The following is a 25,984-nucleotide window of genomic DNA, read 5'->3' as shown; positions in this document are numbered from 1 at the left end:
ACTAAGGCCTGCTTTTCCAAACAGACCAGAACAAAAGCACAACAATTCTGTAGTGTACCAAGTGTATATTTCAATTTACTGTAATGCAGTCTAACAACAAATTTGGTCATAATTTACCAGATATACATAAATGATTTAAGTAGTAAAAGAAGATTCAGTTCCAAGAGAATAAGTTCATACCTTGAAGAAAAAATCCCAACAAAACAAAAGGGAAAAAAAAAGGAAAATACATTAAGAATGTAGAGCCAGGTCCAGTTTCTAAGCATTAAGTGAGCAGTATTCTAATAAAGCAGATTTAGGTGAATTTCAGATATATATATATTTATATATATAGACAGATCTACCAATTGTAAACTATGGTTTTAAAAGGGATAAATGGGATGGAAAAATCTTTATGCTATACTTACATATTCACAAAGCAGAACATTACTTTAACGTTTAAAATACTTTTTCATTCATATCATCTTTGCCCAACTAATTTCTACTTTGGACCCCACCAGAATTACACATTACTCATTTCAGTCTAGAACAATGAGAATAAAATGTAATCTTCAGTGTAAAAAAGGTACCCTGCCCTTCCCACCCCCCCCCAAAAAACTATTCATGTCAGGATTACAATGATGTGGAAACTACCAATGAAACAAGTGGATGATAAAAAAAAGCAGTTTAATTCCCATATAACTGTAGTTCAAACTTATCATCTCAGTTTCCATCAGCAAAACCAATGTTTTAACATTATGTTACTGTTCTATGGACAACAGTAAAGCTTGTCTCTTTAAATACATACCAACTTTGATCAGATGGAGCACCAGTAAGATTTTGTCCATCAAAGCATAATTCAAATTATGCACACAACTACCATAATTTAGTTACCTGACATAAAATAGGAAAAAATATACTCATTTTAAAATTAAACAAAGTTGAAAAATATGGTGACCCTCAATTGTTTTTTATACAGTACTGTCACACTGGCCTAGCTACGTGTCATGACAAATGCTCTGCATATTTACTCACTGTGACATAATAGTACATCAGACTTATTGTTCCAATGATTGCCTGAATTAACTTGCCTTAGGCTAGACAACACAGAGGAGTTTAAGGTGAAGGTGTAATGCCCTCCCCTCCCTATGAAAGGGGCCTGAAATCATTGGTACAATATTACAAGCTTAGGAAAAAAAAAAAAAACAAAACAAAATAAAAAAAACCCAAAACAAAACAAAAAAAAAGAAAAACACAAAAAAGAAAACCACGTGGCTACAAAAATTCAAGTTTCAATGCCTCCTAGAAAATCTGAAAGAGCATAGGGAGCATATCCTCCTGAAAAGTAGGTAACTCAAAGAGCATTTTTTTCCTTTGGACTTCTTGTTTTTCTTAAAAAAAAATTCCAGCAAATGAGCAAGTCAAATGTAGTTTGTTTATATTAAATACTAACAACCCATGAAGTACAAAAGAATAAAAAATAGTTTGTGTTCAATGATGAACGATGGGCACAATAGCCTAGTGTCCAATTCATATCACATAAATTAGCCAAAAAACGGACAAGTAAGAAATTATTGACCAAAAAGTTGTTTTAATATGACACTTTCTCCATTCCTTGCATTTTTATTCTGTGGGACTGAGGTATACACCAGGGAAACAAAAAAAATTTTGAGAGAAGGGGGGCCTTAGAAGAGAGAAGAAACATTATTACATCAGATACCTTTTAGCATGACTGTCTCTTTTGACTAAGTGGCACAAGAGTTACCCATGCTCTGATCAGTCTATTATTTCATTACTGGTCATTTCTTCTGCATCATCGTTTTAAAACTGATGAATCAACAGCAACCTTCTTTAAAAACAGACACTAAATTAATGCCATTAAAAACTTCTCCAGTGCTTATCACCCATAGCACCTGCCAGCATAGAGCCAAAAGTTTTCAACCCAAATTTCAATATGGTGTTGGCAATATCTGTGACACATATTTAAATGATTGGCTTTCATCTATCAGATTACAGGAGAGGTAAGGTTTGTATGGCAAAGACATGCTTGTGGAAAACGAGCCACCAGCCCAAATTAGCTTCACTGACTCGCTGACAAAAGTACGAGTGGATTTGGGAAAGCTGTCTTTGTATTTCCATACCAAATTGCAAATTTTCTTCATTCATGTTAACAGGTACATGAATGTGTAACATAATTACAGTTACTACTATGTCTGAATAGGACCCAAGTAGCTATAGCCTATAAATAATAAAAAATACATTTTTCTTTTGATAACTGACTGTAGATGTGAGGACTCTGTATAATTCAACCAAACGGTTGTATGCTGTACAGTCCTGTGCAAATATCATAAAAAAATTAATAATCCTTTTTTTGCTATAAGGCTTTGACCCTACATTTTCACAGCAACATAACTACCATCCAGCCTGTACCATATTTCGCAAGCCTTCAGTATTCAAGAATTCAAGCAGTCAATCCGTACAGCGTCCATCTGCAGCGCCCTGAAGTCTCGTGCTCTGTCAGTCATCTAAAGGCATACAGACTTCCCCGCCTTCATCCCATCGAGACTGCTCATTCTGCTCTTCTACATCGTCACCCAGCTCCTCATCGCCTTCCCCCACTTCATTCTCTTCGTATTCTTCATCCCTAGGGAAATCTGTGTCCTGCACCTGGTCTGCTCCCTCCTGCCCTCCAGGCTGAGATTTATCTGCACAGTCTACACAAACTCCGTAACGTCGTGAGCCGTGTCTTATTCCAACGCTGGCTGCAAGCATGAAAATCTTCTTGCACACCATACACTTGTACTTTTTATCCTTTTTATGCACCTATGGAAGAGAAATTTTAACAGCTGAATATAGGCATATCAGGTACATTTGCATATACTACTAGAAAACTATTAATAACAACAATTATTAATATAAAAATTCCTGTTTTTAACTTTTCCAAAATATACCAAACACTATTCAGAGTAAGGAAGGATTACTGGAGATCTATTTATGTATTCCTCAACAGATATGAGCTACTGCCCACAAACAAACCACTTTGTTGGAGCTCAGCAGGTCGCCTGTTCTGTACACAGGCGAGTGTTCAGTTCACATCTCCTCAGGGTACAGAGCAAGACTCAGAAGCAATGAGAGCAGCACAAACCCTTCCAACCGCACACAAGATAGCTCGTTTAGAAAATTGCTTTTTACAATTTTAAATTCTAGAAATATTAAGAACAAGCAAGAGTTATTATATTCAAGAATTCAAAGAGCAAAATTCTTCTTCCATGACTTCTCCTTCCCAACACTATTAAAATTAACGTCAACTTTCCAGGTCGCTTAGGTAAGTTTTTTGTCCTGTATTTGAGTCTGTGTGTAAAATTAGAAGGCTGCTGTTGACTAACCATAAATTTTGATTTTGAATTTGGAAGTATGTTGCTTGTACAAGTAACTGAATTCAGCAACCATGTATATTAGTTATTATCTATGAAAAAATGAAGTCGAAGACTTCCTTCTTCTATCTGGTGTTCCCACAACAGATTACATTTATGTGCTCGAATATCTAATTTGAAGTCCCATTGAAAAAGTTGCAATTTTAGATAAAAGAAATTACCACCCAAATGAGGGGAAAAATAAATTAGGTCATGATACAAATAGTTACTTCAGCTCTGCTGTATAGTCTGTACAGCTGATACGTGTGCTTTCCTCAGCCTCTAGACTTGTTATAATACTTCACACAAGGCAGAATGTTTGAGGTTTGTTGAGCTGAAAGGGGAAGGGAGGGGGGAAAAACATCCAGAAAAAAAAAAGTGTTCTGACTTTGTCAGACAAAGAACACTTCAATTAAAGTACAGAACTGCACTGAGCTAACTCCACAGCTGTTTTCACATTGTCCGACTTCATCTCCTTTCCTGGAGGAAAAAAATCTTCAGCTACAAGTCCTGGTCAAGCAATGCAGGACAGAAAACTGAAGTCCCACTCTACTCTTATTGGCAGACCAGCTAACTCCCACTGCTGCCATCTTCTCAGGTGAGCCACAAAGGAAGGAGCATGGCCATCAATGAGGCAATAATGCCCCAATTCTCTCAGCCTTTCTGCATCTGAGATACGCTTCATCCCTCCAATCATTTTCATAGCCCTCCCCTGGAGTAGCTCCAACAGCTCCATGTCCTTCCTGTTTTGGGGACCCCAGAGCTGGATGCAGTGCTCCAAGTGGGGTCTCATGAGGGGCAGAATGCCCTTCCTCACCCTGCTGTCCACACTGCCTTGGATGCAGCCCAGGATACCTTTGGCTGTCTGGGATGAGAGAGCACACTGGTGGCTCATGTCCCACCTCTCACCCACCAGCACCCCCAATCCTTCCCAGCAGGGCTGCTCTCGATGTGTTCACCCAACAGCCTCTATAGATCCTGAGAGTTGCCCCAGCCCAGGTGAGCACCTTGGAGAAGTGCAATTTACCCACTCCATGTGCTAACTAACCTTTTCTAGCTATCTACAAAACATCTTGCAAAATAAGGGGAATTTTTAAAATCACAGCTTGGAAAAATGTTATTATTTTCTCACCACCACCATGATCTTGCTTTTATTATTGCCTGAAAACACCCCTTGGATTTTATATAGTATATATTATAATGGAGTCTTAATTTCATTATAGACTAGATACAAAGCACCTACAAAATACCCAAGACAGATAAAACTTTCTCTGGATCCTCAGATAAATGAGTACTCAAATCAAATCCCGAGTTATGCAATGTGCACAGAACAGGGTAAGCTGAACTCCTGGTTGTGGTACTGGCAGAATGCAAGTCAGACAGATGTTTACTTTCTGCATCAGATCTTTTTCATTCTTTCCTAATCTTAAAGCAGATACAGTACTATAGCTTTGTCTAGTTGTGAAATAAACATTTCAGAACTACCTCAAAATATTGTGCAATTGCTGAATTAACAGGGTGCCCTGACAGAAAATAGTGATGCAGCATTATAGACCAAGATGTGATGTTCTACCGCAGTAAAGCTAAGCCAAAACTGCTTTTCATTATCTACAGAATACTTATATACACTGCATCCCTTTATCACATCACTTTCAAAATAATCTTGAAATTACTGTCTTCGTTGACACTGCATTTTCCATTAAGAAAACAAGAGGCAGTTATCCAAGAAATGTTTATCTTCATCCATTTCAGATCAAGATAAGACAATTTACATTTGTCAAATCAGAGAACAGTTTGTTCCAACTACCAAAACACCTGAAAAACCCCATAAAACCCCACTCATACATGTGCATACATATACATGAACACTTGAGATTACCTACCAAGGAATGTCTCTTTACATGCTCTCTTCGTGTAAACAGCTTCCCACAGATGTCACAACTGAAAGATCTCACTCCTGTGTGAATGAGCAAGTGTCTCTTTAGTGTTCTTCTGTATTTGGCTACATAATTACAGTGTGGACACTTCAACTTGTTCATGATTAAAGCAGAGGAATCACCTAAAAGATAAGAAGCATCAGGATAAAAGATGATGAAACACGCAAAAAATAATCTAAATTTGTTCTGTCTGGTGCACAAAAATAAACAGGTGCCAAAACAATAAAGCAAAACACATGACTTCTCATCAGTGAAATCAGGACAATGCCTGTCTGCAGAAATCAAAAATGCTGCTAAGTTCTGCATGTACAATTCTACTAGAAAAATACCTACTTGTAAACAAGTCATTTTTACCATGGAAGTCTTATTTCATGAATTGAAGCAAGTTAAGTACAATTTACCAATATTTCATTTTCCTAGATGTCACATATACCAGAAAACATTTTCTTCTGGATTATAAACCTCTAACCCTGCAGCATTTAGACAGTTGCAATCTTCTCTTCCAATATTCTATTTAGAATTACATGCAGGAACTGTCTACCAAGATCTGACTTGAAAAAAAGTATAAGTAAGAATGAATATTGACAAGAGGAGTAAGACACTAAGAGGTAGCAACATTCTGAAATTCTCAAAAAGGAAGTTATTGGTTCAGATTTTACCTATTTTCTACTTTGATCTAACAGCAGAAAAAATAAAAAGAGCAGAAAAAACTTCTGGAAGAAGCAATATCTCACTTCTTCCTTATGATGGAAGAGAGCTCTTTATATAGTTTGCCCAAAGGATATATGCAAAACAGGTTTAATACAGTTGCCTATTACTGTGTGAAAAAGAACACCACAGGATTCTATGGCGTAGAAAAGGCCACACAGAAATACAAAGATTATTTTGATAATAACATACTGACTCAGCTTACTACAGGTGAGAACTTATGAACACAATCATAACCATCTAGAAGCATCCAAAAAGCAGTGGCTAAGGCTACCTCATTATGTGCCAGAGTTTCTAGTGTTCACACTGGCAAGAAGAAAACATAACTAATTGCACATTATGTGCACATGCTCACAGGCATGTCTCTAGAGTTGCCTCCTTTGAGTTTTGAAATCCATCCAAACATGGAAGTTACATTTTGCTAATATTCACGAGTTTGCATACTGGAGCACTCATGTGAGCTGCATGTTCACATAACATCACATACTGGCTTGCATGAAAAAAAGTAAATCCTATGCAGGCAGACATCAGGGCTGTAAAATATATGGGAATTTATTGGTTTAAGAACAGGCAGACTTCCTAAGACCCAGCTTCTAATTTCTTGACTGCTAGCAAATTTCACCTTCTGATGACCACATTTCTTCTACTGTAAACCCCAAAATATTTAAAATAAACCATAAGGCACATCCCAGTAACTGCTCAGTTATAGAGAAGAGGTAAGCATTACTATTACCCAGTACTTGCTATATTCTTTTTACTGAAGACTTTACATATTGTAAGAAACTAGCAACTATTGTTTTAGATATGGTGGTATTTTCAGTATGTTTTCAGACAGAAAAATAAGTACAGATAACTGCTTGCTTGAACTGACAGAAAAAGGCTTAATTACAGCGACACGGAACTAAAAACATTTATTGCAATAAAGTTTCTTATTTTTAATAGCAAGACATATGCTGAAATCTCCTTGTAAAATTATATTTATTTCCATATCTCCACCATCCAAGTTTTCAATTTCAAAGGCCATTTATCTGTATTTAGCTTAGTAAAGGGACGGGCAGCTATCACATTATTAAAGACCTCAGGTACCTTCACACTGAGTCACAATACTAGAACTGATATAAATCACATTCTGGTTTTACTCTTCCATACATTTGAATTCCTTTTCCTCCCTCCCAGGAAGTATACTATCCAGAAAGGCAAATGATATGGAAGAAGATTGATCAAATAATTTCCTAACCCTCTACCTACTCTCCATCAGACACACTTACCATTTTCCCAAGCTTCTTTTGGCCAAGATTCTGGCAGCAATCCATACTTGAAATCACTTGAAGTACCCGGTAGCAGCCCATACTTGAAGTCACTTGAAGTACCCGGCAGCAATCCGTACTTGAAGTCATTTGAAGTACCCGGCAACAGTCCATACTTGAAGTCACTTGAAGTAGCTATTAAAGACACATTCTTTCTTTAGCTTCCTGGGTTCTAATCAGTCATCAATCTAATCTGTTTTGCAATATAGATCCTTTTTAAACTGTGACAAAAACGTTTCTAACCTTAAAATAGTAATTATAGCATGTTTTCACATAGTATTCAATACTAAAACAAGAAAAAACTGTATTCTCAACTTCAATGAAATGAGACCCCTGAACTACTCTCCCCAGCACCATTTCTTCTCCCCATCCTGAGAAAAGTTGAAAGCCTTTTTCCTACTACAGGGACTTTGATGGTAAGGATATGTACTCCCTCACTACCATCATGAGGGGGCTGAAAGGTTTTCCATCAGAAAACCTTTCTCTTCAGAACTGCTTTGTGCAGTGACTTCACTTGGACTGCCACGGTAGTCTAGCTGGTACAAAACTAAGTATTTTCTACTAGAGGCATGGTGGTTTTTTTATTGCCTTAAAATATCTTATATATATATATAGTGCTTTAAATACCTTTATTTATATAAAGGATCCTACAGCTATGTCTAAATCCTTTTCTGAATAATCATCTCCATTACTCTAAAACCACATCAATTCAAGAGAACGTAATTACTTGGAATATAACAGCTTAAAAGACTAGTTTGCATATTTACATTTGCTCTTAAGATCTTCTGCAGTTTATGTTGCCTTTGTATCGTTTTTCTGCTTTAAAAAAATAAAACTATTCAGAAGTGCACAATGCCTTTAAAATATCTTAGCTTGTTTACTTCCATACTTCGTAACAAGTAAGAACTGCATCAGTGAACATGGAGTCACTATTACAGAGCACAGAGAACTATAAATAGTACACAATAAAGCTGCACTAAGAATTTCACAAAATCACATTTGTTGGGCAAAAGTTCTTCTGGCAACAGTGCAAATCAATGTTCCCCCCAATCCCCAAGACAGGAGTTTGTTGGAAATCATGAACTGATAAATCCATTACTTTCCTCACAGGCAAACAGTTGTTAAATAAACAAACTGCAGTGGTAACTGGCAGATTTCCTTTTATTTCTCTAGATGGTAGTTGGGTCCTCACACTGGATTCCCAATGTCACCACTGTGAAAAGTCTTGAGGAGAAGTATTTTTGCTTTCAAGCCTGAAACTATACATTTTAATAGCCCAAAGACTTCTTTTTATCCTTACACTATTCATTCTAAGGATTTTTTGGGAAAGGAGACTCTCTTAGGCTAAACCAGAATTTCATGCAGCTAGTGGCAAGCTGCATATTTAAACACTTCCAACCTGCAGTTTTACTGGAAAAAGTACAGATTACAAATCCTCAGAGTATGAGACACATACAGTAGTTTCATATACTGCTTAGGCAGCATTAACACTGGCAGCAGTGATTCGGTCTGCAACATAAGACAACAGTTCAAAAGGATATCACTCAACAAGTAGGAAGCTTATAATTCTATCTCATCCATTAGACAATGGCAAACAACAAGCAAAGCTGGATCATGACTGCCAAATTAGGCATTCTACCAGAGCTTTTAAAAAGCAGGGCTTGAGTGAATGCAGACGAGAAATAGCAGTATTTTAGTTCATCTAACTACCTATTTTGCTATAAAAGGAAGAAGAGGGAAGGGAATAAACCTCCCTCTCCCTTAAAAAACACAAAGCAGTGAGGAATTTTTTTTAAATTACTGACTCTAACTTTAATTACTGACCTAACTTATGTTATGTCCAAAAGAGGCAAGAACTCCTTATACTAATTTGGAGTGATGGAGTCCAGCAATGGCATCTCAACAACTCAAGGAATAGAACACAGATACCCTCTAGACATGCCAACTACACATTCCTTTGAGGTGAGGAGGAAGACTTCCTTCTGTAATACACATGAAAGGATTAGAGAGGAAGCAGTGTTGTGATCTTTAGGCTAAAAGCCTCCAAATTACAGCAGGCTTTAGGATCTAGCAGAGGAAAAAAAAAAAAAAAACAAACCTACTTTTATAATGTTTAAAGTATTAGATCCTTTCATTATAGATTTTTCTCCCCGAACTAGAACTGTAGCTGAACAGTGAAAGGTCAGTCAGTAACAAAGTACTTTAATCACTTTTCCCTCCCTTATAGGATGAATATCTGCAAGATCCACAGACCCAAGTCTTTACTGCACACAGATGTACTGTTATGCTGTGTACAGGCACTACTGTATAGCTTCCTTCAGAATAAGCATACACCAAAGACTGACCATAGGTAAGAGTTGGACCAAGCTGAGCACATTTTATATATAACACTGTGACTTTAACAATTCTTCTGTATTTATGAGAACACAAACTAAATGTCACTAGGAACATTTATGTACACAGCTGATATTTAAGTCTGAGGGAACTTAGGATCTCAAACCCCTGCATAATTTGAGAACTTAGCACAAGACTCAGCACAGCCAAATAAATTTAAGAGCTGTCATCTCGTGTAGGTACTAAATCTTTCAAACTCCAACTGGAAGAGAAGACCCACTATAACATGAAAGAACACCAGCACAGATACCACAAGCGATAAGAGGTTGCTACACATGCTTCATGCTTCAGTATACATGACTAAGTAGATAATAATTAAACCTAATGCTTATTCTTAGAATAATTCGTTGACCTAGAAAACCTGCTTTCTAGATTAAGCACACATTTAATGTGCTCAAAACAAAACCATGCAAAAGGCATCTTCAGTGTCTAACTGGTCATCCAAACAAGACAGACTTGAATTACACACAGACTGGAAGCTGGAAGTGCAATACCCAGCCTCTTCCACCTTCCCCAGCTGGATATAGACCCTACAGTCCGGTAAGCTTCCAGAATGTAACACATTTACAGACCCCTGTGGCTCACAGTATCTTCTCCCATTTCTCCTCTCACCCAGGCTACTACTGCCCCCTGAAACCTGCTTGCAAAACTAGACATAATTATCATCTGACCTGTTCTGGTCACTTCAAAGCCAGGTGATAGCCTCTTGATAGGAGGCTGAAAGCAACTATGGATGCAGTCATACTGACAGACTGGGGATAGGGTGCAAAGGGGGAAGTATAGACAGGTAAGGCAGACCTTGAGGAAAAAAAAAATAAGCTAACTAGAAGCAATAATATTCTGTGTCTCCAGACTAAGCCACTTGATCACAACTTTTCTCTGATCTAAGGTTACCTTCTTACACTTTAGTTGATTTCTAAGATGTGTAAGTTAATAATCCAAATGTCAATTAACCTCAAATATTTACCCACTCTTCTAGCCTGCATGGATAAAAGGATATCAGTAATGTGATCTTTTATTAAAGACAACAACAAGCAAAGCCAGACAACAACAAAAAATAAAAAATACAACAATACAAAGAAGCTCATTAACCATCAGCACTAAAATTCACATTATGTTGATTTGACAAGAGATAGGACAGTGTGAAATAAAATAAAGTGGTTGTGTGGCTTTTACACCACTAAAAAAAGCTATCAAAAATATTGTGAAAGGATTTTATGTTCTACTGCATTTGTTCTCAGGAAAAAGGATAACCAGAAGCCAGATACAATGATTTTCAGTTTTGAAGGCAAGAGGTAGGCATGCACCACCAGAAAGAGAGAACATGTCTAAGCCAGAAGCACCCTTAGTTTGACAAATTTCACTCTTTCTGATTTATATGAGGAAATATACAGATTTGGGGGCCAGAAAAGGATACATTACTGAGTAGGTGATGATATGGGAAACAATGAGAAGTTCAGTGACAGAAGCCATTGAACAGGGCATTACAGAAAAGGACACACATATGGTGCACTGAGGGAAAGATACAAAACTTTGCATTAGATACAGCTGTTTGTAGTGAACTCCTGTTTTCTTTACATATATTAGCATTGGAAACAGTGCCAAAATAAGAGAAAAATAAATACTATTTTTCGCTGTATTTTTTTGACACTGACTGCTCCTCTAATCAATTAAAAAAGACAGAAAGTAGACAGGATAAGCGATTAGGCCATAGCTTTCAAGGATTGCAAAGAAAGCAGTGGTAATCTACTGATACAATCTGGATTGCTATTAGAGAGCTGGATTTGTTGCTTATGTTAGGTAACATGACAGGGGAAACAGCACTGCCAAGACTGACGTACTAGGAAGGTGGGGGAAACAAAAGTATCTTGAGCTCCCTTTGTTCCCAGAGTATTCCTCACATCTTGAACCTTGCTTCTTCTGAAAAAGCTTCTGGAAGCACATTACTGCTCAGCTGCCCCTTGCAACAGAGGGCTCAGACATACTTAAGACATTTTGCCAATGCAATCTTACTCATACTCTATTGCTCCAAATTGCTCTCAATTTTTACTATTTTTCATTCATGAAAATGTGGTATATTGCTGTAACTATGTAGTCAGATCTAGCATCAACTACCCCTGAGAGAAGACCACTAACTGATACCAAATATATTATGCACTTGCTTTTCCACTTGATTATCATACCTTCCCTGAAAAATTCCTTCCCAAGAAAGTGAAAGCTATTTTACTGATCTCCTCCAACAACTACACCAATGAAACACAAGAAAGTAAAGAACTTTCCTCATGCAGACCATTTATTTGTGAGGGAGTTAAATGTTCTCATGGATCCTTTTTAGTAAGTCAATGCATTACACTGGGACTCAAAGGGACTTTCAGGCAGAGATGATCCGTAGACACCATAAAACCTTCTTCCCCAACCCATTCACAAAAAAAAACCAAAAAAAACCACCAAAAAAACACCCCAAAAAACCAAAAAACAAACCAAACCACCACAAAACACTGCCTGGAATTGTAGGCTCAGGGACAGACCATACTGTAAGAATGTGAGGAGGCAATCTGCTTGTCTTTGGGATGATCCCTGGGAGAGGTAAATTGAATGACTGGGGAAGAGATTGACCCTCAGATATTGCAGTGTTTTCAGATGACTTCTAAAAACCTTTGACACCTTCAATACTGGATTACATAAGGAATGGGGCAAATAAAGTGGTTAAAGGTCCATCAAGGAACTTAAATCTTTTAATTGATGTATCAGCTTAAGGTCCAAAAAAAATATGACTGAGAGTTAGAGTACCCTGAAAAAGTAGGAAAAATATAAAATTATTTTTTCTTTTGTAACACAGTCAGTCGAGTGGGGTTTATCCCTACAAGAAATATGCACATGTCCTGATAAGTCAGTCAATCTTGATTTCTTCAAATACAAAGGTACCTGCTTTATTGTAAAGTCTAATCAAGTTGTGTTATGCTCCTCCCTTGCATCATGACAAACACTAGGACCAGCACTACATTTTTTGTAAGCAGGTTTAGCTGCTGCTTGTATCCTTCTGAAAAGTAGCTGTTTCTACAGCAAGCTGAATTAATTCCTTAAGAACCCCTACAAAATCAGTTAGGAACCCTCTCGTTCCACCGTGGACTGTTTTAATCCTGCCCTTGTTATCCTTTCCCTCACCCCCATTAGAGTACAGCATAACCTAGCCTGAAAATCACAATAACAAATTATACACTTGCGGCTTCATAAAGCTACTGGGCTATTGCATGCAAGTCTCCTAAAAATCAACACAGTCTGTTCCAGAAAGCGTAAGCAACACTTCACAGCTGTGTTCTGAAGTCTGAGGATAGGACACTTTACAAAAAAAAAAACAAAAACACCACGCCCAGATGAAAGGCATACCCAAGAAGTTATGAAAATTGACAAAATCACCCCATGAAGAGACATTAAGCATATGATGAATTACGTTCACTGAGCTTTTAGGATCTTTCGTAACACACTCTAACACTGACTGTAATATGTTGTCTGCATGGTTATTTTTACTATGGTAAATGGTTAATTGTAGGATGAATGATGGCTGTAAACAGTAAAAGACCTTTTTAGCAGATTATCAAGTAGGAGAGAAAATACTGAGATAAGTGATAACGTTCCATGTTTAACTAAAACAGCTACTTTAATTAATATAGCTAAATTGGAGAAGTCTTGAAAACATAAGTAAAATATAAGTAAATCTAAGACAGTACAAGGAATTTGAAATCTATCTTAAATTTTTAAAGCTTCTCTAAAGCTCACCAACATGATACTTGTACAGGGATGGTGTTAACCTCACTGGCAATGATGCCTCAGGTTTTAGCTTTCATATTTCTCATATTCTGTACTGCTTTAGTGTGTAGTTCTGAGCTTCATATTAGGGGATAGTAAGCTCTCTTCACAGAGCAGGTAGACAAATCAATTCTTTCTCTAGCTGGGGACCAAGGACAAATGATCTAAGTTTCAGGCCCAAGAGCATAAACAATGGTCTACTGAAGACAGAAAAACAAGAAGGATGAGACTTCATAACCTAAAGCTATAACAGGACAATTAACTCCAATATGCAAATGGACCTGAACTTATAAGAGTGTGAGACCCCATGGCCAGTCGTCCATTTTGTGGCCATCTTGGGTGTAGCCATGGCTGAGGTCTTGCGCTGCTCAAGGTGTGTCCATTGAGGCTTTTTAATAAATACCTACTTTATTCTTTAACTCCATCTAGCCTCTATTCTACATCAGCCTTCACAAGGCATGAGCAACACAGGGTGAGAGGAAGAAGCAGCTGACATATCCTTATTGGATATGAGTAGAAAAACTCATGTTCAGCAAGGAGCAGTTTAACATATTTGCTTTACTGGAACAAGAGGGGTAGCAGATGCTTCAGAAAGCTTTTACTCTTTACTATCTAATACTTACCAACTGTACCCAACTGGAAAATTCATTTACTATAGAATTCAAGGAAGTGGCTTCAGGGATAAATTTCTGGAGTGAGAGGAGTGATCTTAAGCAGGCTTCTCTTCCACCATATCTACAGTATCATCATAAAAGCACCAGACCAACCCAAACCTATATCAAGGGCACAGAAACTCCCCCTGCATGTAACTGGTGTTACCCCCATCAGAACATGACAAAGCATAATAGAAGCTCGTTGTTTCCGTTTCAGCAACCAACAGGAGAGCACACTCCTTAGCTCTGAATATAAGACTTTATTATTCTTTATTTTTCTTCTTATAGAATTGTCTTATATCTATTCCAGATTACATTTTCTTTTGGATTTTTTACCTCTCAGTGCCTATTATTTTTGGTAGTTTTTCATCCCCACAGGAAATTTAATCCAAAACTAAAAAGTTACTGTGTAACCTGCAGGTTACTCTACAACTCATTCTTGACATTCTTCCAACTCTGCACTCCTCCCTCTTCCACCTCTTCTTTGGCATAGAGGGAGCAGATAAAGAAGAGTGTTTAAGAGTGGAATCTACCTGCAAAGTAAAGAAAAAGAGCCACAAGCAGAAGAGAAAGAATAACAAAGGCTGAAGAACGGTCTATAGGTGAAAAACAAGTTATACCAAGCCCTGCTTCAGTCACTCTTGTTTCAAACAGTATGCATTCAAGAACTTAGTAAAAGTGAAGATGTTTTATAAAAATATTATATAAGGCTTCCAAAAGAATTCTGACACTGACAGAAAATGTAATTATGTACTTAGGAACATATATGGTGTGCTCTCAAGGAGATCACTAGTTGACTAGTATTTTAGAACTCAGTAAAATAAACTTCCCCCCGTGGTCACAGAACTTTCAATGATTTTGGACTGAAACCACAACACATATTCAGTATGATCTGTCTCCAATACAGTTCTTTTCATCAAAATGCTACATGAATGTATTTTGTAATTCGATTCTTTAGCATAACAAGGTACTGGAAACATTGGTGCTTCTGTCAAAAAAAAAAAAAAGTACCAACCAGCCAACCAAAAAACCCACAAACAAACAAAAAAAAAAAACCAACAAAAAACAAGGACTAAACATACTGCACTGCCCATGCCCTCCATTATTTCTCCAAGAAATCTTCATAGCACACATACACAATTTCACAGAATCCAAACAACTAATTATATCTGTTGTTGGTGCCATCAAATGCATATTCTCTGCATTTCCATCAGTCAAAGACACTGATTATTAATCCCCTATAAATCATCAATAAAAATCACATGCTAATTTGTGTCAGAAATTTTGTATTTGTGCAGCTAATACACACATCCTCAGCTCTTGCTTCAGACTTTCTGTTGTTCTTTTTCGTGGCACTGCAACTAGAGCGAGTAGTGCAGCCCAGCACAGGCAGAATTGTTGTGTGGGTGCTGAGGACTCAACATGCCCCACTCTCTGCAGCTAAAGAGCTTCACTTGGACTAGATCTAACCTGGTGCTGTGGACCTGAGGCATATTAGCGACTGTCACGTTCCTGAAACAGCTTCTATCCTCAGCTCAGCCAGAAGGAATTCTGTGCAGCCTAACAAAGCTTAGCCAGTAAGAGAAGTACAGGAAATTCACTTCACAAGCACAACTCTCAAGTAAAGCTAAAGCAGACCTACCCAGAGTTCAGAGATGAAGACCAGAGATAAGTAAGAAGCATTTGCAGATGTATTCCTCAGCACAGCTGCTTCTCCAGAGCTGCTCTGTTGTGTCACACTACTAAGCACATGAAGGTCTCTTGTACTGGAGAAACACATCCCCAGTCCCATCCCACACTGCTCTGCACTGGCACGTGTCACCACAGTACCCAGGCACCACACAGCACGACCGTGTGTCCCCACGTGTCCCCTGTGGGACCACTGCTCGTCCGTGGGCAGGAGCAGAGCAGGGCCCCTGGAGGAGACATCCACAGTTCCTTGATGTTTGAAGTAGGCATACATTTTAAACTGCTTTAGAAACAACAGACACCCAAAGAACTTTGTTCCAGCTGTGTCTCAAATTCACCCCTAACTTGGCTTCTAAATTGCAGTAAGTTTTCAAAGCTATTAATTCACCAAAAAGTGAGGCAGGCAAATGACAGTACTTCAAATACATACATTAACTATTCATACAGCATAATAATTTAAAAAATAAAAAACCAAAAGTTACGTAGTCAGGTACTGCAGTCAATACATTAATTTTCAAATGACATAATTGACATTAAGCAATATTTACCTGCTTCTTCTTTAATAAATGACAAATCTTCTTCTGGATATGGGACTGACGGTTGCAACACTGAGCAATCTTCAGAGTTCTCTTCAGTATTAGGTGGTACATTATAAATAAATCTCTTTGCAGTTTGGTTTTTCCTTCTTGCTTTTCCAGGTTCTTGAACTGATTGTCCCTGTGCACCCATGTCATTCCACACAAAAACTTTTCCCTCACCTTGAGATTCATTTTCAGCCATTTCAGGTGAGCTGTCCTGGACCCAACTGCAGTCATTCATTTGGTAGCTTTCCATTTGGCCCTCATCAATAGGGTAGGGATCATTCTCAGTTTTTATGCTACTTGCCAAGTTGGTGAGGTTTCGTGTTGCCCAGAAGCTGGCAACTTTTTGATCCCTTGGAGATAAACCATCCCTACTAACAGATCTTCTGTTGTAATCCACTACAACAGTCTCTGGAGCTTCTGATTTTATACTTATGTTTAAGGCATCTTTAATGAAGTTGCGGCAGGACTGGACAACCTCCGTCATCTGAAGGTAGCTGGCCACCGACATCACTTCAATGGCGTTTTGGCTCGTAAGCACGAGGTTACCAGAATACAAGAAGTCCAAGATGACAGAAAAACCTTGAACAGCAACAACGTCTAAATAGGTAACAGTGGTTTGGTTACGGCTTTCTTTGTTTGTAAAGCAATACAGAGTCTTAAAGAAGCGGCTGCCTGCAACCAGGATGTTCTTGTGAGCTCTGAAGACCCTCCCACTCACCACAATATTAACATCACAAAGAATGCCTTTCTTCCTCTGCTCGTTGAGCTCTTGCAGGAGCTGATAGCAGTAAGAGTTCTCATTTGGCCTGCTGTTAAAATCACAGTATCCTTCATTATTCAGTTCTGATGGTAACTCTGCCTCCTGCAATTAAAAAAACCACACAAACATAATTAGCTCTTACTAAATGCTCTCCTTAGTTAAATACGAAAATAATGATATGAAAATAAATATAAGAAGATTATTTTAATCAAACTATTTTTTTGCTATTTATGTTCTTGGTCACAAAGGCAGACAGGAATATATAAATAACAAGATATTTCTGAAAACTGAAAATTATGCTCTCATTCTGCACCTTCCACCCCCAAGTTTAAAACAAACAGAGCTAGATTTGCCTTGAGGGCAAAGGAAGGGAAATTTCAGCCAAAAGTAAGGAAATATATAGTTGAGTGTGAAGTACTTGTTATTCCTAACCCACATATACTAAAGATTCAGAAGCTTCTCTTTCCAAAGATTTAACTACATGATTCTTACATATCCAATCCTTTGTTCTTTCCCCAGAAATCTCCACTTAAACAATTAAGCAGAATCTGCATAAGTGATTCAATATTTTCTTCATGCTGAGATATGAACAGACACAGATTAGGCCTGTATGTCCTAATCTGTCTTGAATGTTTTAAAGAAAACATATTGCTAAAGGAGATATAACAGCAAATGTATTTCTTATACAGTTTTACAAATAAAGTATTTATCCTTTGTTTTTTAATTGCAGCAGGTTTAGGATTAAACAGTGTATCACATGACAAGCAGACAAAATACTGCAGATGACCAAAAAACTCCCAACTTAAGCTTCCATTACAATACTTGCCTCAGACTTTCTTGAAATAAGCCTCCCAAACTTTCCAGTGGCAACACTGGAACAATACTTATTACACACACACAGCCTTTTTAAGATGTGATCTCAAAAAAGGCTTCAAAATTTTGCTAAAACCTGATATTTTCACAAAATCCAACACCAAGACATAATTCATTATTAAAGATGAGAACAGACAGGGAGAGATCAAGAGATCTGAACTGGATTTTAGAGCACATAGAAGACTTCTAACTCATGTTAAAGATGATTCAGAGATGCTACAAAGCAGCAGCTAGGAGAAAGCAGAAAACACAGACTGGCATATTTGAGACCATACTTATATGTTGACATATGCTGCCATGAAGAGCAGCAACAATGACAGTCTGTTTCATACTCTATCTCCAAGATTCTCTCTTCTTTCCTAGCAAACAAGGAAAGCCCAAAACTGGATAGTTCCAAGCCAAATCATTATTTTCTTCTCTCAGCTCCTAAAACACCCCACTGATTAGCGAGCTAGAGATGGTGTTAAAGCTCACCTGCCTCAACATTACAGGTCAAAATCAGTATTAGGAAGGAAATGTTAGCACTGTCATGAGCCCATAAGCTATGCTGGAGTTAAAATACACATTACAGGACAGTACTACTCCTAATTTGGGACTATAGCAGAAACCAGCTACATATATTTTAAAAGTCACTTTCCACCCCATAGACCTTAGTGGATTAAATCAGTACTCATCTCAATTTATAATCCCAGTGTGGATCTCTGGAATGACAACTGAGGCTGTAACTCCATCTAAAACGGTGTTTACATACATAAGCAGCAAATAAGGCCTGCTATAACCAAAACAGAAACTGTGCCATTTCAGCATCTCCCGCAGAGAAATTTCAGTTTGCTGTCACATTCAAGTTGCTTCTGAATCTCTACTCTTCTCAGAAAAACACTTCATTAAAGAGGAAGGAATAAAAGCAATTAGGGTTTTACGCAAAAACAAGCAGTAGATCTTTGCCCACCTCATCTTAATTTTTTTTTCTATACTCTGTGACACACCCCAAGTACTACCTCGGACCAAGGCTGTGAAACAGTTTGCTCCAGGTGTGGGACAGCTAAGGCTGTCACTCCAAGCTCTCAGCAGATTTTGGTTCTAGACTAGCTTCCTGTCACTTTAGCAATGGAGCACTGCAGTTTCAAAACACCAATTACACTGACACTGGATCAGATTAAGATGAAAATGACAGTACCCTAAAGTGTTGTCATGCTCGTCAATCACCAGTGACTTGCACCTCACACAGTAAATGTTAGGTAGATGCTATGATAGCTGCCAATTTCGTTCTCCGAGAACACATTAAACACCACATAAAATTTAAAAAACAACCAGCAGCAATTCTTTTCTTTTGACAAACGTCTGATTAAATAATGGAGAGAGAGTACATTTTAACTAAGCAAGTATAAGTACCCAATCAAGCTGGGACAAAAAAAAAATAAATTGATATTTACAATGTGGGGTTTTTGTTTCCTGAGAACAGGACAAGCCAGCATAGTGAAGAGCAGCTGCAGATCACAAATGTGCTACAGAAACACAAGACTGAAATCTTCATTGTGGCAAGACCAGAAGGTTGAGTGGAAAAATGAGATATTATGCAACCTGTGTCCAAGCTATTAGGGGTGTGTGTTGGAGAAAGAGATCAATCAGTATTACAGCTTTAATTAGTATTATAGCTTTACAGAAGTGGGTGCATAAACATTTCTAAAACTAACTGCAGTACTAAAACCAACCGTTTTACTGCTGGTATGGTACAACAGTTAACCCTAGTGCCACAACTCAAATGAAGTCCTGACATCTGAGCAGTTATCAAGTCTATGTACACCAAGTATGACAAGTAGAACTGATATTTATTATGAGAAAAATTAACAAAATAATATTACGATGAGAGATTTAGACATTGATACAGAAAAAATACAATACAGTTCAATGGGAGGCAAGATGCAGAAAATAATTACAGGAAAAAGTGTATTTTCAAACTTCTGTAACTTACATGACATCATCATATGGGTTCTGTTTTTTCTAATGAGAAAACAAACTAATGATATTTGCTTAGATATCAACTATATTTTCAGAATACAGACCCCATATTCTCATCAACTAAGTTACCCCAACACCAAACCACCTCATCCTTTAATAAACACTAGTAAGGAACAAAAGATAAAAATCAGCACAATTTCATTTCAATTTATGGACTCCTCAGTGCTCTAAGTCAAAAACGTCTCTCTGTGGGTGAGATTAAGAAGTGCTGCAACAGAACAGAGACTGCTTAAGGAAACTAATATTGTGCTCAGTTTCAAAAGAATACACACAAAGATAAATTACTATGTTATATATATAATTCATTAATTAAACTTGCCCAAAAGCTAACAGGAGCAGAAACAGATGATCAAGAATTGCAACTAGAAGTTTAGTTTGTTTAGCTTTCTTTTTCCTACTGTTCCATCAGCACACTCCGTCCCTGGAAGGACAGTGAGGGCAGGAAGAATTAAGAAAAACCCAAACCAACCTAACCACAGATCACATCTCAGCTACATGCATATGAAAAGTAATTACGCCACATTTTTAATCCCTTCCCCACTACCACATCTTGCTCTACAGCAGTTCCCTGTGCCCCCAAGTTAATCCTTACTCTGGTAAATGTATCTTCTAAGCTATCAGTAGCTTCTTAACCACATGCAGAGGAAAATGATCTCAAAACACGGTCCCATCAGTTGCACACAATGCTCCACTGCCACACAGCACCACTCACAGACAACTCAGCAATTTCAAATTATTTCATTAATTGCCTAATATCAAACTGAGTAGTTTGAGGTTTGATAAAAACATTAAATAAAAGCACACTAAGTAATAGTGTTTACTCTAAATCCTGACTTCCTCCTCAACTTCTTCACTCTGCTAAGAGTAAGTCAAGAAGTGAACTTAGAACACTGTAATGTAACTCTAACATCTGAAGCATGACTTCCATTCATCACTGCTCACATAATGCAAACAATTCCAGTTCACATGGAAAAAATAACACATCAAAGGCCTTCTTCCTTTTGGAGAGCTTCTGCTTTAAACCAACATGCCTGTTAGACTGGAGAAAGCTTTTCTGGCAGTATTTCCAAGGCTTAGCTTTAAATTACGTCCAGAAAGAAAATGTTTTAAGAAGATGGTTTGAGGAGAGGAATCCCCAGCAGCCAATAAATCTGCATCTTATGGACCCAAATTCATCAAAGAATTAAAATATTTTGCCATAATTTCCCACTAAGCATCCATTTCTTAAGATTCTTGCAACACAATAGTCTGTTCACTACAAAAACAAAGGTAGTTTAAAGATGATGACAGATTTCCTTAAGCTTTAATGTGGAGAAAAATTACTTTAAAAACTAGAATAGAAAAAGATTCAAGAATTTGGTCTTAGAAAGAAGCATTGGTTGACAGCTCAATACCCTTGAATTACAGCAGCTGCAACCACTTGTGATGTATTTTGGCATTCCAAATTAAATGTATCCCAAAAATAAACTGAAATCATCACTCATTTCTTCATGAGTGTAATATCCAACAGACCTATAGAAATTTCCACTGCTTTACTGTCTTAACACCTACAATTTCCTTTCTGCTCTTGAGTGGTGGCACTATGCCATATGTTTATTAGCAGCTGCTAAACATGCCCTGCAGTTGAGGCTTGTCAAGTCCATAATACATGTGTGCTGTCTCTAACACAAAGGCTGAAAGATCTCTCCCAAGTTTCATTAAATCTAAACGGCTTTGCTGCCTCATTATGTATGTTGGAAATACGGTCAGGGTACAAATTACCTACTTTTGTTCCAAGTATCTGGTATCATGGCATTTAGAAAAAAAATGGGGCTATTGTTTCGGTATTAATTTAAACATATGTATCAAAAGAGATTCAAGTGCCATTAAGTCTATGAAAGGATACGGAAATTAAACATAGAAGGAAAAGAAAACAGAGATTCTTAATCAGGTTTTTGATAAAGCAACTGTAATGTGAAAGTGTGCCACGAAGAAAACTACACTGACTCCTGAAAAACTGCAATTCCTTCCCTCGTGAAAAGTTTTTAACTGAAATGTAACTTCAGAAGGATGCACAAAGCACTGTTTTCCACTAAAATAAAAATCTCTTTACAGCTACCTTTGTCCCAACCTTATCTTTTGTACAGTGCAGAAGAACCACTGACTCATCTATCCTACTGTCTCATTTATTATCACAGTTAGTCCAAATATTTTTTTTCTTAAACTATCAGTGGTATAAAAGCAGAGATTCATTTTTACAAATATTCCCATGGCAATGAAAGGTCTTCAAATAAACACAATCATCAAATACATACTTACATTAACTTGTAGGTTACTGTGATAACAAGCCAATATTCTGTGCTCCCTTCCACCCTCCCAGTATTTCACAGTTTTGCAACAGAGCCAGGGTAAGAGGACAGAAAGAAAAAAAGTAGTTATTTGAGTAGAGAAAAATTGCTTGGAATAGCTTTTATTTAAATACAGCTAAAATAGACTGAGAGAAGCTTCCAAGTGTAGCAGGGATTAACAGCATCCACTAACACAGGAGACAGAACATACGTCTACAAAGTAATCATTCACAACTCAAAGTTAGAAACTAGGCAACAAGACAGTAAGGAACACACTGCAATAGCATTATGCAAAACTGGAACACTTTCAAAGATATGAAGAAGTAAAAGAAACTAAGAATAAAAGTCTCTTAATTAGAAGCAACTAATTGAAAGCAAGTTTGGCTAAAACACTGCAGAGTGAGTGGCAATCCCCAGAAGACTGAAGAAAACTGATAAGATGACCTACTACCACACACTATCTGTAACAGTAGCTGCTATAAAACTGCACTTGCTGAAAAGGCAGTATTAACCATCTTGAAGGTGAATGTTGCATTTGTAAATCCAAAAAATAATATTTTGGATAACTGGTATTTGTGCACCATAAGGTTTCCCTTAACGTTCACCTAATGTTTTATAAGTCATCCTGTAATCCTGATATCCTGCCCCAACATTTGACTAGCAGCTCTTGTCCAAGGTACCCTGAGCTCCTTAAGAGTGCTCAAGCAATAACCTCAATCTAACTACCGCATTACATTTCAGACTCCAAATAAAGCTACCCAGCCAAGGTGGGTGTTTCAATTAAAACGGAATTCTAAATGCAGAAAAACGGAGTGACTAATCAATTAATTCCGGCTAACAGCCCAACAATTCAAGGACTAGCCTAACCTGAAGCAACACTTAGTTAATGCCCGCAGGCAAGTTTAACGCCAGCGAATCGATCGAGCGAACTTTAGCAGCGCAGGCATCCCTAGGAGAAAAGGCTGCAGAAGGCTGCGGATTCAACACAAGTATTCTTTAGGGGCTTTTCATCCACATATATTCTAGGGCAAGCCCTGCCTCATTCGTGAAAGCAGCCAAGAAACACAGCGATTTGAAGTTCAGCGGGGAACGTGAAGAGTTTCACTACTCCTACAGCGTTAGAGGAGCGCTGGCATAGTAACACGGCTTTCAGGAAACCACATGTTTATCTCAAACACACACCAAGTGATTGCAGACTTCTTGCTCAGCAACGCAATCGGAAAAAAAAAAAAGATTTCAGCGCGAAGAACTTAAATACACGGAGTTATCCGATTAGTGCACCGGGGCCACACCGCTAAGCAGGCAGAGCGATTCCAATTTCACGCCGCCGAGTCCCCATTTCACAAGCGGTCGCTGGCCGGACACTGCCCGCCCTCCGCCTGTACCGCAGGAGGAAGTTGTAACGAGCGTATTTAAATCAGTGCTGTGACACTGGGATTCGTACGCAACTTTTTTCCCACATCGCCGGTTTATCTTCAAGAGATAAACAGTCGAACTAATGAAAGCGGCACCCGCCAGGGCCGGACGGATAACGGGAACGGAATACAGCCACAAACAACAGCTCGTGCTGCGTTTGTGTGCCTGCCCACATCCAGCGGGAGAGTCACCCCAAATCCCAGAGGGGGCTCGTCCCCCGCTCCGGACGCGGCGAGCGAGAGCAACGCGGCGTGGCCAGCCCACCGGGCAGCAACCACCACGAGCAGCCATTTAGAGAAGTTCACACACGTGAGCACAGGAAAACCTCACCTATGCAGAGGGGAGGCCGGGATTGCCCCTCCCTCCCTCCCTCCCCGCCGCCCCCTCCCCGTCCCGTGCCGTACCTGCTCGGCGCTGCCGGGCTCGTTGAGGCGATGCTCGGCGGAGAGGTGGTGCCGCAGGAGCAGGGTGCGCTTGTAGTTGCGGGTGCCCTTGCAGAGCTCGTCGTGCCCCCCGGGCAGGGGCGCGCCGGACATGATCACCTCGGGGGGCGCAGCAGCGGCGACGGCCGCGGTGCACCAGGCGCACGACATGAGGCCGGTCTCCTGGCAGTAGTAGAGCCACGGGAACTCCTTGAGCCAGGAGCCCTGGAAGGAGATGTGCAGCTTCTGCAGCAGGGACTTGGGCCTGGCCAGCGGGAAGTGCCGGATGCTCTCCCCCTCGCCGCTGCCCTCCGCCTCGTCCCCGCCGTCGCCCCCCGACCGCCGGCTGCTGCTGCAGCTGCCGCCCTCGGCGCCGCTGCCGTCGCCCAGGCTGCCCCCTTCGCCGTCCTCCTCATCGTCGCTGCTGTCACTCAGCGAACCCCCGTCCTGGACCAGCTCCTTGCCCTCCAGCAGCCCCTCGGTCTCCAGTCCCTCCGCGCCCTCCAGCTCCATCTCCTCGTCCGCCCCCCGCCCATTGAAGTGCTTCCGCGGCCAGGCCGCGGCCTCGCAGCCATTGTTGGCGGCGGGGTGGGCGGCCAGAAGCCCCCCGCCGCCGCGGAAGGCCAGGGTCCGGCGGTTCCTCTCGGCGAACATGGGGCCGGCGGCGGCGGGGGGCGACGCCGCGTCTTGGGGCAGCAGCAGCTCCTTCTCCTCGGCGGCGGTGGCCTCCAGCTCCTCGGCCTCCAGCCCCTCCAGCTCCGCCTCCTCGTCCGCCCCGCGCCCGTTCAGCGCCTCGGGGTCCTGCCGCTCCCAGGCCTCGGCCCCCGCCGCCGAGGCGGCCGCCGCGGAGGTGACGAGGCCGCCGCCGCGGAACGCGAGCGTCCGCCGGTTTATCTCCGCGAACATGGCGGGCGCGCCCCGCGCCCCCCGCCCGGCCGAGCGCTCCGTCCGCCGCGGGAACGGGGCGGGGGAAGGAGGCGCCCGGCTGCCGTGCGGGGGCGGCGGCCGAGAGAAGCGAAGTCCGGCCGCTCGCTCCCCGCTCCCCCGGGTCCGGCCTGGATCGCGGCGGGCGCGGGGCTGCCCACAATGGATCCCGCTCGATCGCTCGGCGGCGGCGGCGCTTCCGTCCCGACAGGCCCCGGATCGGGTCGGGTGGCAAATGAACAACGGGCTGCCCACAATGCACCGCGGCCGCCGCCCGCCGCCGCCGCAGGGGAGGGGAGGGGAGGGGGGGCGCGAGCGGGGGGCGGGCAGGAGGGAGGGGGGGCCGGCGGGGGACGGGCGCGCGCTGCGGCCGCGCCGCGTCACGCGGCGCCCGCCCCGCCCCTCCCCGCCCCGCCCAGTGTGGGGCGAGGGAGGGGGTGTGGGGGGGTACGGGGTCGACCCCCTCCGTCCCTCCTTTCCTTCCCCCCCCACGTCTGCCCGCGCCGGGGGGCCGCTGCCCTGCTCCCTCGGCTGCCGGAAACAGGGAGGGAAGGGGGACATAGCGGGTCCCGAGGGGCGAGCGGCGGCGGCCCCGGAGCGGCGGGACCGTTATAGGCGCGCGAGGCGGCGCGAGCGCCTCCCGCACGTGCCGGCGGGGCGGGTCCCTGTGCCGCGCGTGAGGCGCGAGGCGCGGCGCGCGCGGTGCGGGCGCGGGGCGGGAGCGGCCGGGATACCGGGGGCACCATGGGCACCACGGACACCGGGGCAGCAT

At 40.8% G+C, this 25,984-nt stretch overlaps 1 protein-coding gene across 1 annotated transcript; it reads right to left on the bottom strand.

Annotated features, from left to right (window-relative positions):
- Positions 1-1,550: 1,550 nt before the first annotated feature.
- Positions 1,551-25,462, bottom strand: ZBTB10 (zinc finger and BTB domain containing 10). The gene is made up of 5 exons (XM_036407032.1): positions 24,271-25,462; positions 16,436-17,333; positions 7,306-7,479; positions 5,276-5,451; positions 1,551-2,802 (listed from the first exon to the last, which is right to left on the bottom strand). Exons 1-5 carry the CDS (start codon positions 25,192-25,194, stop codon positions 2,497-2,499), a joined length of 2,478 nt encoding a protein of 825 aa, XP_036262925.1. The 5' UTR covers positions 25,195-25,462; the 3' UTR covers positions 1,551-2,496.
- Between the last annotated feature and the right edge of the window lie 522 nt (positions 25,463-25,984).

Source organism: Molothrus ater, chromosome 1 (assembly GCF_012460135.2).
Source record: "Molothrus ater isolate BHLD 08-10-18 breed brown headed cowbird chromosome 1, BPBGC_Mater_1.1, whole genome shotgun sequence".
NCBI classification, from domain to species: Eukaryota; Metazoa; Chordata; class Aves; order Passeriformes; family Icteridae; genus Molothrus; species Molothrus ater.
The sequence above is the reverse complement of the archived record's forward strand: the minus strand, read 5'-3'. Positions and strand labels throughout refer to the sequence as shown.